This window comes from Salmo salar, chromosome ssa04 (genome assembly GCF_905237065.1).
Source record: "Salmo salar chromosome ssa04, Ssal_v3.1, whole genome shotgun sequence".
Classification (NCBI taxonomy): domain Eukaryota; kingdom Metazoa; phylum Chordata; class Actinopteri; order Salmoniformes; family Salmonidae; genus Salmo; species Salmo salar.
The window spans coordinates 28,154,007-28,166,740 of NC_059445.1; the positions used below are offsets into that span (position 1 = coordinate 28,154,007).

General features: G+C 46.9%; 1 protein-coding gene across 1 annotated transcript in view; it reads right to left on the bottom strand.

Annotated features, from left to right (window-relative positions):
- Positions 1–6,053: 6,053 nt before the first annotated feature.
- fhdc1 (FH2 domain containing 1) overlaps positions 6,054–12,734 on the bottom strand; it is a 58,498-nt gene continuing 51,817 nt past the window's right edge. Inside the window, exons 11-12 of the mRNA XM_014195572.2 lie at positions 12,499–12,663; positions 6,054–12,248 (exon numbers count right to left, since the gene is read on the bottom strand). Coding sequence (XP_014051047.2) covers positions 9,948–12,248; positions 12,499–12,663 — 2,466 coding nt within the window. The 3' untranslated portion in view covers positions 6,054–9,947. The remainder of the gene's footprint in view (positions 12,249–12,498; positions 12,664–12,734) is intronic.

Below are 12,734 nucleotides of genomic sequence, written 5' to 3' on the forward strand. Positions count from 1 at the left end.
TACCTCCCGGTTTCAAAAGGTTTTCTCCCTACTGAACACCACCGTCATACACCTCAAGGTAGTAAAAGTGATCTATAGACACAATCCCTGTCTGGAGTTGACTGATCTACACTCCTTGAAACAAAGCTCTAGATTTGTTCTTAAATGGGTATTTTGTAGCTTTTTAGTTATAGGTACATAATTGTACCCCAGTTCATACCTCAGATAGTAACTTTCTTAAATACAATGCATTCGGAAAGTGTTTAGAACGCATATGTTTCCACATTTTGTAATGTTACAGCCTTATTCTTAAATGGATTAAATCATTTTTTTCCCCTTATCAATCTACATACAATACCCCATAATGACAAAGCAAAAAGAGGTTTTCAGAATACATTTTACAGCCTCGAGTCTTCTTGCGTATGATACTTTAATATGTTTGGACCACAGGAAGAGTGGCTGCTGCCAAGGCAGCACCTAATGGGGATCCCTAATGAATACAAATACAAGCTTGGCACACCTGTATTTGGGGAGTTTCTCCCATTATTCTCTGCAGATCCTCTTCAGCTCTGTCAAGTTGGATGGGGCGTGTCATTGCACAGCTATTTTCAGGTCTCTCCAGAGATGTTCAATCACGTTCAAGTCCGGGCTCTGGCTGGGCCACTCAAGGACATGTAAACTTGACCCGAAGCCACTCCTAGGTTGTCTTGGCTGTGTGGTTAGGGTCGTTGTTGGAAGGTGAACCTTCACCCCAGTTTGGAGGTCCTGAGCACTCTGGAGCAGGTTTTCATCAAAAATGTCTCTGTACTTTTCTCCGTTCATCTCTCCCTCGAACCTGGCTAGTCTCCCCGTCCCTGCCACCAAAAAACATGATGATGCTGTCAGCACCATGCTTCACCGTAGGGATGGTGCCAGGTTTCCTCCAGACTTGACATTCAGGCCAAAGTGTTCAATCTTGTTTTCTTCAAACCAGAGAATCTTGTTTCTCATGGTCTGAGAGGTCTCAAGATTTAGATGCACTATTGTAAAGTGGTTGTTCCACTGGATATTATAAGGTGAATGCACCAATTTGTAAGTCGCTCTGGATAAGAGCGTCTGCTAAATGACTTAAATGTAAATGTAAATGAGAGTCTTTAGGTGCCTTTTGGCAAACTCCAAGTGGGCTGTCATGTGCCTTTTACTGAGGAGTGGCTTCCGTCTGGCCACTCTACCATAAAAGCCTGATTGGTGGTGTGCTGCAGAGATGGTTGTCTTTCTGGAAGGTTATCCCATCTCCACAGAGGAACTCTGGAGCACTATCAGAGTGACCATCCGGTTCTTGGTCACCTCCCTGACCAAGGCCCTTCTCCCCCGATTGCGCAGTTGGGCTGGGCGGCCAGCTCTAGGCAGAGTCTTGGTGGTTACAAACTTCTTCCATTTAAGAATGATGGCGGCCACTGTGTTCTTGGGGACCTTCAATGCTGCAGAAATGTTTTGGTACGTACCCCAGATCTGTGCATCGACACAATCCTGTTTCAGAGCACTATGGACAATTCCTTCAACCTCATGGCTTGGTTTTTGCTCTGACATGCACTGTCAACTGTGGTACCTTATATAGACAGGTGTGTGCCTTTCCAAATCATGTCCAATCAATTGAATTTACCACAGGTGGACTCCAATCAAGTTGTAGAAACATCTCAAGGATGATCAATGGAAACAGGATGCACCTGAGCTCAATTTTGAGCCTCATAGCAAAGGGTCTGAATACTTATGTAAATACAGTATTTTAGTTTTTTATTTATAATACATTTGCAAACATTTCTAAAAACCTGTTTTCGCTTTGTCATTATGGGGTATTGTGTGTAGATTGATGAGGAAAATGTTTCATTTAATCCATTAGAGAATAAGGCTGTAACGTAACAAGATGTGAAAAAAGTCAAGGGATCTGAATACTTTCTGAATGCACTGTGTAGTCAATAGGTACAAAGCTGACCTTGGATACGGTACATGGCACAACACTTCCACTCACTGCTGGCCAAAAGAAATTAACTCAAAGCCACGCCCCCACTAAGCCACGCCTCCAATATAATTTCACAGTGTGCCTTGCCTTTTCGAGTGAATTCGTTCATTTTCAGTCCTGCGGCCTTCACCAAGTGAGTTCCTAGGCTAATGTTATCATTAAAATGTAACTCTTTATGACAATAAATTACATATCTCATAAGGCCTTATTTTGCGGGCCTGCGAAATTCTGGTAACTTTACAGATTTCCTGCTTATTCCCTCCCATTTCCAAGAATCTTCCAACCGGGATTCCTCAAAAACCTGGGAATTTTGTGAAAGTTACAAACATTTTGCAATTCTACCTGCAAGTCACATCATGCTGGTTTGGAAAGTGATGTGTAATTCCTATCAGAATCCAGCCAAGTTAGGATATCCAGCAACTTTTATTCACCCACAACCTGCATTCAGAATGAAAACATTATGAGGAGACTACCTAAACCATTGAAACTGGAACAACTATTTCAGTAACTGGTGCTGTAACGGCCGTTGTAGGAAGTGGACCAAAATGCAGCGGGTACGTGAATGCTCATATTTATTTTATTACGAACTCCACACAAAAACAACAAAACGAAACCACGAACGACAGCTAACAGTTCTGCAGGCTAAACATAGCAGTGCACGAATACAACTTCCCACAAAGGGACAGGTGAAAACAGGCTACCTAAGTATGACTCTCAATCAGCAACAACGATGTACAGCTGTTCCTGATTGAGAGCCATACCAGGCCAACACAAAGAAATACACAACATAGATAGAACCTAGAATACGACACATAGAACATAACCCAAAACCCCCCGGAATACTCAAACCAAACACCCCTCTACATAAACACACAACCCGAACCACATAAAACAAATACCCCCCTGCCACGTCCTGACCAAACTACAATAACAAATGACCCCTTTACTGGTCAGAACGTGACAGGTACAAAAAATCTAATCTATTACATTAGTTTAGAAAAATATGTTATTTATCTTTGTGTAGCATAAGATTACTCAATCAATCTACGTTAATGAAAAATCAATCTGCATTAGAGCATGTGATAATGATTATAGTACAAATTTGTATTTTAGGGTACTACCCCATTGACAAAGCCATTAGCTCCTTTTGAGTGGCAAAAATACATCAATTGTACCCTATGGTGGGTATTGAGGGTACACAAAATACAGTACGTTTGTATCCTTGAAAAAACAGAAAAGTAGCTTCACAGTAGAGTGGGATGATTGCATATTTTATATTCAAAATATAGGGTACAAAAATGTACCATTATACTAGGTTATCTGCACATGTACCCTAAAAGGTACTGAACAATACCATGTGTGTCACGCCCTGACCTTAGAGCCTTTTTTATTCTCTATTTTGTTAGGTCAGGGTGTGACTTGGGTGGGCATATCTAGGTTTCTATTTCTTTGTTGGCCTAGTATGGTTCCCAATCAGAGGCAGCTGTTTATCATTGTCTCTGATTGGGGATCATACTTAGGGCAGCCCTTTTTCCCACCTGTGATTGTGGGATCTTGTTTTTGTATAGCTGCTGTGAAGCCTGCAGAACTTTACGTTAGTTTTTTGTATTTTGTCGGTGTTCATCAAATAAAGGTAAGATGTACGCTTACCACGCTGCACCTTGGTCCAGTTCTTCAGACGATCGTAACAGAAGATCCCACCACCAAAGGACCAAGCAGCGTGGCCAGGAGGAGCCGACATCCTGGACATGGGAGGATATCCTGGACGGTAAGGGATCCTGGACGTGGGAAGAGATCCAGGCCGGAAAGGATCGCCTTCCATGGGAGCAGACGGAGGCAGCGAGAGAGGAACGGCGAGGAAAACAGGGATCAAGGAGACGACGGAAACCCGAGAGGCAGCCTCAAAAAAATTTTTGGGGGGGGCACACGGGGTGGCGAGCGGAGCAAAGGTGGGAACAAGAACCAACTCCCTGTAATTACGATGAGGAGTTGGTCACGGTTCAGATACCATGTTCGGTTCTGCGCACCGTGCTTCCAGTGCGCACCGTGCTTCCAGTGCGCACCCTTAGCCCGGTGAGTTCTGTGCCTGCTTTCAGGAGTTGCCGTGCTAAGGTGAGCATCTGTCCAGGACGGATTGTTTCAGCTCAGCGGTCCTGGTCTCCAGTGCGTCTCCTCGGCCCAGGATATCCTGCGCCAGCTCTACGCACGGTGTCCCCAGTTCGCCAGCACAACCCAGTGCGGCCTGTGCCAGCTCCCCGCACTTGCCGTGCTACAGGGGGTATTCAGCCAGGACGCTTTGTGCCAGCTCTATCCTCCAGACCTCCAGTCCGCCTCCACGGCCCAGTGTATCCTGCGCCGGCTCTACGCACAATGCCTCCAGTGCGCCTTCACAGCCCAGTGCGTCCTATGCCAGTTCCACGCACTCGGCCTCCAGCGACGGTTCCTGGCCCGAAGCCTCCAGGGATGATCCATGGCATGAAGCCTCCAGTGATGATCATGGCCCGAAGCCTCCAGTGATGATCCATGGCACGAAGTCTCCAGTGGTGATCCATGGGACGAAGCCTCCAGAGATGATCCATGGCCCGAAGCTTCCAGCGACGGTCCGCGGTCCGGAGTCTCCGGCGACGGTCCGCGGTCCGGAGTCTCCGGCGACGGTCCAGAGCTTCCGGCGACACTCCGGAGCTTCCGGCGACGGTCCGCGGTCCGGAGCTTCCGGCGACGGTCCGCGGTCCGGAGTCTCCGGCGACGGTCCGCGGTCCGGAGGCTCCGGCGACGGTCCTCGGTCTGGAGTCCCTGGCGACGATCCGCGGTCCGGTCCCTCCGGCGACGATCAGCGGTCCAGAGCCTCCGGAGCCTCCGGCGACGATCCACGGTCCGGTTCCACGGAAGTGGGGGGAGCCTCAAGCGGAGCAGGGTCTGCGTCCCGCACCGGAGCCTCCACCGAGAGGAGATGCCCACCCGGACCCTCCCCTATAGGTTCAGGTTTGCGGCCGGAGTCGGCACCTTTGGGGGTGGGTACTGTCACGCCCTGACCTTAGAGCCTTTTTTATTCTCTATTTTGTTAAGTCAGGGTGTGACTTTGGTGGGCATATCTAGGTTTCTATTTCTTTGTTGGCCTAGTATGGTTCCCAATCAGAGGCAGCTGTTTATCGTTGTCTCTGATTGGGGATCATACTTAGGCAGCCCTTTTTCCCACCTGTGATTGTGGGATCTTGTTTTTGTATAGCTGCTGTGAAGCCTGCAGAACTTTACGTTCGTTTTGTATTTTCTTTGTTTTGTCGGTGTTCATCAAATAAAAGTAAGATGTACGCTTACCACGCTGCACCTTGGTCCAGTGCTTCAGACGATCGTAACAATGTGAGATTATTATGTGTACCTCTGAAGGTATATTATGTGTATTTTGATTTTATTTTTACCCCAGGGAACAATTTGCACCCTAACCGTACCCTTATATATCCTTTTTTAGTAGCTAACCCAGACGACGCTGGGCCAATTGTGCGCCACCCCATGACCACCGTGCAACTCGGGAGGCCACTCCATAATAATTTTTCCAGAAATGTAAAAGATTTTACCACTGTTATGTGACAGAGCTGTGAATTCAGGAGATGCCAATAGACTACTTAAAGGGATAGTTCTCCCAAAACGTTTGCCAACATTTTCATGTTGTAAAGACTAGGGGCGCGATTAGCAGTATGCAACGTTTTGGAACGTTCCGATAGAAATAGGCTATGTAGAACAAACATGCCTGTCTAACATGTAGAATATGGTATCACATCGTCTCTATTCATGGCATTTCTATCTTCAACGTTCGCGATCGATTGGCAACTGAACATTGCCCAGCTGGCCATATTCCACATTATGATTGCTTACTCTCCCTTTAATTAATATAACAGATGAGAGAAAGGGTGTTAAATGTCTAGCACGCTGTAGCGCAGCCCTCAGTGCGTCTGCTTAGAACAGCCCCCTGTAGAATGCATACAAAAACCAATATGAGCCACGCAAAGTTTCAGATTCACAGCAATGTCCATTCCTGACGGAAAAAGGCTGAGAAGGACGGAGAAAAAAGCTTCACGGCTTCAAAGTGACATAGCATCGGATGATTTTATTGATTTTGTTTAACATCATCATTTTTTTAAATGATCAGTGCTGTAGAATAACATTCTAATATTCAGTCCTGTGTAGTTTAGTGATTACAGAAATGTTCTCCATGTAGAAGTTTGAGTTTATTAACATCAAAGACAGTGACTTGGAGAAGAAGGCAGCAAAGCAGAACCAAGGCAATTAAGTGGAGCAGCTATATAGAGTGGTGGGAATTCCAGCTAAGACATGCGTAGTCTGATCCCCATAAAGAATCACATTAAAACAGTAAAAAACACCAAGCCTGGTCCTGGATCTGTTTGTGCTGTCAGGCCATGACAACAACCATATTGTTGGCTGTAGAGCACAAACAGATCTGGGATCAGGCAAGAAAACATTCCTCCTTGCTTTCAGTTCCACCATCACCTAGGTCCTAAGGAATCCATGCCAATAGCTCACACTGTAATTTAAGGTCAACATTTAAAAGTGAACATGAACTGTAGCCTACTGTGGATGAAGTCACTGTATTGTGTGCGTGCAACTTCTTGAGTTGGCTTGAAAAACCACCAACATCAATCAATCAAAGGGAAAATCTTAATCGCCACCATTTGGTTTGGGTTGGGCAACATTGGACAAATGTTTCAACACCGTTTTGGGTTGCCAGGCGCCTGCTCTGTCATGATTAGGAGTCGGGCCTAAGTTTAGAAAGGCTAAGGCTATTAGTCAGACAGACCACTGCTAGTGTTCAGTCCCACAGCGTCCTGACTGACCTGCTGGACTGGGTTGTCATGGTTACCACCCCATAACAAGGAAGTGGCAGCAGAGTGGTGGGGGGATGCAAGGGGAGACATTCTGTATTGAAGTCCCACCGTCTTTAGTGGCTCTGACGCAAGACCACCCATTGTCGACATGTCCCTATGAAATGAGCCCGACAGCAGGAGACATTGTGCGATAAGATGTGGGAGGCCGCTCTTGTAAAGGGCCATCCTTGTAAAAGACTGGACATTGTTTTAAGTCTGGCGGAGAGGGGATCTGTCATACACTCTGACTGTGACTGTAGATGGGGAAAGAGAGGGAGAGAGAGGAGCATTGTGTCTCACTCTTTAGTCATTAGACATGTCGTAGGCCAGCGTCCCAAATGGCACCCTATTCCAATATAATGCACTACTTTTGATCAAAGCCCTATAGGGTGCCATTTGAGATGCAGCCCGTCTGGGCTGACGTATGGCCTTTGGGTCTTTTGTGACATTCACTGCCTCACTTCATTTGCATTGCAGAGAGCAGGGAGATAAAAATATAATGGCCTACTGCAGGGATGTGGCCTGTAGGATTGATTTAGGCTTGCTCTGAGAGTTACAGACAGAAATGTTACAACAGCTGTATAGAGAGTACAGTAGATTGAACTTGTTGATTCAAGACCAGTTGAATTGAGCGCCTCAGTGTATGGTCTGTGAACAACGATGCTGTTCATTGTGACAATTTCAAGAAAGGAAAAAGTCTGGTTAAGCATTTCCTCTCACCTTCACCTTCACTACTTCCAAGCCTCCATATACAGTTTGCTACATGTAAACATATTGCAAGCTCTACGTATAATAAAAAATAGTATGTCTTTACACTATGTACACAGAGTGGACGGCTAATCGGCTAAGCCCGTGATTTGTAGTATCCATTCTAATAGCTATTTCGGTCAGTGCAATGGAATGTAGGGAGGATTTACAATTCAGGAGACATTACTGATGATGGGACGGCTACATCAAGCTTCAAGTTAATGTACTCTAGTTGTTGTTATTTAAGTCAATGGCACAATGCTGTTTCAAAGGCAAGTGGTGTGACAAGCTGGCCTAGTTCCAGATCTGTTTGTGCTGGCTTGCCAATGACCATAGGAGTGGGCAAGCCAGCACAAACGGATCAGTCTAGTGAGGAGCAATTGCAGGGCTGAAGAATCTACAGTATTACTTGAATCACAACCATTGGCGGTCAAGGAACACAATTACACAATGTCATGTAGTACAAAAATCAGATGACAACATTCACAGTAGAAAGGTTAAGGATTACAAAGACGATTATTGTGACAAAATACGGAGACAAACAACACCATGTTGGGTGTTACTTCAGTCTGAAGAGCTAGATATTCAATGCTGTTTTTCATAGCATTAGCGTTGGTCTAGGTATAGCATATAGCAGGAAAAATATTTCCTTTGTGTGCACTTCTACTCAATGCTAGAATGGAGGCATTTTATCGAGAGCATTTAGAAACATTGCTTGTTATTGATACATAAATACAAATGTCAAAAGTACCACAAGTACATGAAAATACATTGCATGACAAAGTACATGTACTGTATTCTAAGAGGTAAAGGTAAAACTTTACAGTGGAATCATACCAAAGGACTAACTGGAGTATCATAAACAGAGGATAATGGCTCAATAACTTTCTGTTCTTGCTAATAGTAACAGTTAATGTACTTGATACAGTACACAATAGGATACCCGATTCAATCAAACCCTGACAACCTGGTTTCCAAAACAAGTGAAAAACAACATTCTTTATTGACAATTCAAATTTCGTTCAGTTTCCTAATGTCTGACTGCACATATTATTTTGTCCAAGACAATGCAGCACATCAGCTATAATGTCTATTTAACTTAACCTCGGAAACCTGGATAGCCAGTTGGATTGAATAGGGCCTATGGGCATTTCTTTTTTTTTTTTTTTACTATATACTATTTCTGCAATGTCAAGTATAACCGAGGTATAACTTCAGTGGAGCAGGAAAGGAACTCAGTGGTCAACTGCTGAGGAGTACAATGACACTGAGAGCAGGGTCGTACTCATTAGTACAAATGGAAAACAAAAACGGTTGTTTCTTATTGGTTTCTAGTGAATAAGGCCCTGAATAGTTATTTTCACTATTGTCCCGCCCATAGTATCTGAGAGGACACTGATTGGACCAGCTCTTTTTTGCCAATTCCAAGTGAACCCTAATGGATCAGACTCACACTAAATCAGTGAAGTGAAGCAATAGAAAAACAGAGCGATATTCAGTGTGGACTCCAGGCTACTGTATAGTTTAGCTGTGCAAAGGAAAGTAGAGAACCACAGAAATCAAAGATACAATCACAACAGCAGCAAGGCAGCGTCTCACAAAGCTCATACCCTGAATGAAGACACTAACACAGTCCCCAAATTGTCAAAGCTAATTAGCAGCATTCAAACATGTTTAGTAGTGGTTTTTCAGTAACACTTCGTTTTACAGTCACTGTTTACCAGGTAGTTACCTAGAAAGTACTTGTTAAAATGGTAATTATCTAATAATTGCATAGTAATCACACTTCAGTTTCTACGAGATTCATTGACACACGTGTCTCTATGTACCATTCGGTAACAGTCAATTACCAATAGTGTTGAATTCTTTGAGGTGAGTACCAGAAAATATTACTACCACATAGTTTGTAAGTAAATACCATGTAAACACCATCTTAAAATGGTCTGTAAAAAAAAGCATTCTAATTTTTCTTCTATTTTGACATGTCATTATACAGTATTTCATACAGTTTAAGACCACAAAGCAGGCAAAGAAGGCTCCTAGGAAAAAAGGGGGATTTTGCCATTTGTCAGTTCTGTCTCCCCGTGAAAAATGCTCAAAAACAAACGGGGGCTCACGAAAAAATAATCTTATCTACAGAGAGGTTACATAGAGTGCATTTTATATTTTGCAGTTCATATAATACGTTTTGACAGAGCCCTGTACATTGACTTGATATGGATGAGGTGGGATGTCTTAGAGTAGCTAATGAAAGAGGACACAAAATGTCCATCTACAGTACATGGGGAAAACCATAGTACATTTCTTCCTCTCTGGCTCCAATCGAGCTCCACTATATTTGAGTTCTACTTCCAGGTGGGCTTGATGGTCCTACATGACATAATGGATTGTACAGATTTCTCGGAGAAACTGCTGCTCTTGCGTGAGCGCTCGCGGGTGGGCGGCGGTGGGGGGGTGTCGCTACGCTGGGTGCTCGCCCGGCTTGACGCCCTGACGCTATGCACCCTCTGCAGACCACCCCCTTGGGCCTTCTCCTTCTCCTCCCCCCGGGGTGAATGCTGTCCCCCTTTGGCAGGAGGTGTGGTTGTGGCGGCGGCTGGAGGCCGAGCGGGTGCTTGACTCTGGGAGCTGCTCCGGGACAGGAGAGAGGGGCTCCTGGAGGGGGTCGGGGGGTTGGAGAGGGCGGGAGCGAGTTCCTTCTTGGTGGTCCTAGAGGAGGAGGCCACAGTGTTGCGGGCCCAGCCAGGCAGGGTGGCTGATGGGGTTTTGGAGCTGTGGGTAGGTGTTTCGGGAGCAATGGCCTCAGAGGGTGCTCCAACCTGACCTTGGGCCTGGGCAGCCAGGGCTCTCATGGTGGAGCGGCACATCTTTGCCTCCGGCGGTGGCTTGGGCAGGTTCCTCAGCGGCTTGGCGCTGGGCTTTCGGAAGGAGGGCTTTCGTGGGTTGAGGTCACGTGCCCAGCCTGATAGGCCGGCGCTCCCCTGGGATTTGGTCTCCTCTGGGGGCAAGCTGGAGTGGCGGGGGGGCCTACTGATCTTCTCGCCCCTCCCCCTGGCTGGGGTGCTCTTGTCACGGAGCGGCTGCCTGGGTACTGCACCCTCATGGCTCCCGGTGGGTCTCTCCACCCGCCTGGCATTGCTGCCAGTCCGGCTGAGCTTGGTGATGGGCACCACCTTCCGCATGCCCTGGTTCTCAGTGGTGGTCAACATCCTGACACCGCGACCCACTCCGCTGTTTTTGGAAACTTTTGACACATTCTTGGTCTTGGCGTGTGTTGGTTTAGGGCTATACGTCTCTACAGCTTTCTCACCCACCTGCCTACCCTCCGCCGTGTCCCAGCTATCTGTGTCCCCCTCTTCCGTGGTGACGAAGGAGCCGACGGATGGGGCACGTTCGTCTCTGGACTTTGACGCCGACATCTCATTTGTGGAAGCGGAGACGGACTGATCTTTTGTGGATGTGGAATCAAAGTTGGAGTTGGAGGATAGCGAGCTGGGGTCTTGAAGGTTCCCCTGGACGTTGTTGCAGTCAGTGTTCTTTACGTCGGGGACCAATCCTTCCTTCATTAAAGGCGAGCTTTCGATCTCAGAGTAGTCAAGCGCTACGGAGCAGTCCGTTTCTGTGCAGTCTAAGATGTAGAAAACCGGTTTCTTATTGGATACGGAGGGGTCAAGAGGGAGGGTCGTGTCGCAGGTGGTTGAGGAGATGGTGCTGCTGTCCTCCTCTTCCTCCTTCTGAAGTGGGCCCACCACAAACTGAGAAGACGCCATTTTACCTTCCCACACCGCGGGCTCTGGCCCTCTTTCCAAACTCTTTGGATAAGGAGGAGGAGTATCCAAAATGAGTGTCTTTGGAGATTCCCTCTCCCTTTCCAAGTCCGTCACCACCACGTCTTCGTGGTCGACAAAGTGCATGTGATTTGTGTTATTGTTCGGACTGGGGGGGTCAAACGGTTGAATTCCCGGGACTAGTGTGTGCCTCTCCACGCTGACGTTCATGTGTGCCGTGACGATCGCTCCGGGGTTGGGAGTCTTCTGAAAGACGTTATGGTTGTGACACGAGCGAGGCAGATAGCTCCCCTCGGACACGGTCGTGTAGTTGTTATTATTGTTATACGGTTCCTCATTGACATTAAATCCTGTGGAAGAGTACATGGCCAAGGGGCTGATGGGCTCTGTCTCGGCCCGGTGTGACGTGGCCAGCACCTGACGCCCGTTCCCCAGCTCGCGGTTATCGTCCTGGGACACAAGCCAGGGGGCGGTTCTCCGTTGGAGGGTGCGGCCGGAGCGCGGCAGGCTGTTGAACTTGTTGGCATAGTCTGCTGGCAGCGCCGCGCCACTGCCAAACAGCTCCAGATAGCTGTGAAGCTCGCGGTCGGCCATGGCGGCCACAGTGTGGCGGTGGCGACGGGCGCTGGCTGAACGACCCAGGGGGCTGTGGGGGCTGGCGGGACGCTGCTGGAGGAAGTCCAGTAGGCCCTCCTTGGTGAGCATGTCCACGTCGTTCTCGCTGCTGCTGCGGCCAAAGCCGCTGTTACAAGCGCCGGCAGCCTGCTGCTGGTCAGCATTCCAGGCAAAGCGCTTCTCCTCCAGCTCTCTGAGACGCCGCTGCCTGGCCGTCTCCTTCAGCTCCCGCTCCAGGTTATCCTGACAGAGATAGCGAAAGGACGGGCTAATTAATAACATTTTGTGTACAGGAAAGTATTCAGACCCTTGACTTTTTCCACATTTTGTTATATGTTTACATATACCTACATCAGTATGTTTTTTTAAAGAGTTTATCATTTTTTGTTACTTCAGGAAATGCAATGCATGTTAACGTGAGTTACTTATCTGAAACTACATAGTAGAGACTTAAAAGATTTGAATTGAAATATTTAAAGAAAAAACACCTCACCTTGACAGCCTTTTTGAACTTGAGACAGAAGTCCTGGAAGATGCGGAAGCACTCATCCAGCATGAAGGTGTCCTTGTCTTCACAGAAGAAGTCAATAAGCGCATTTCCCTCCTTCCGCAGGTCCAGCCTGCGCCTCTTCAGGTCTTGTAAGGTCTTTGTGGAGCTCTGTTGGGGATGACAGACAATGGATGACAGACACATAGATTAGATATATAAAAAACAACACATATTTGAAC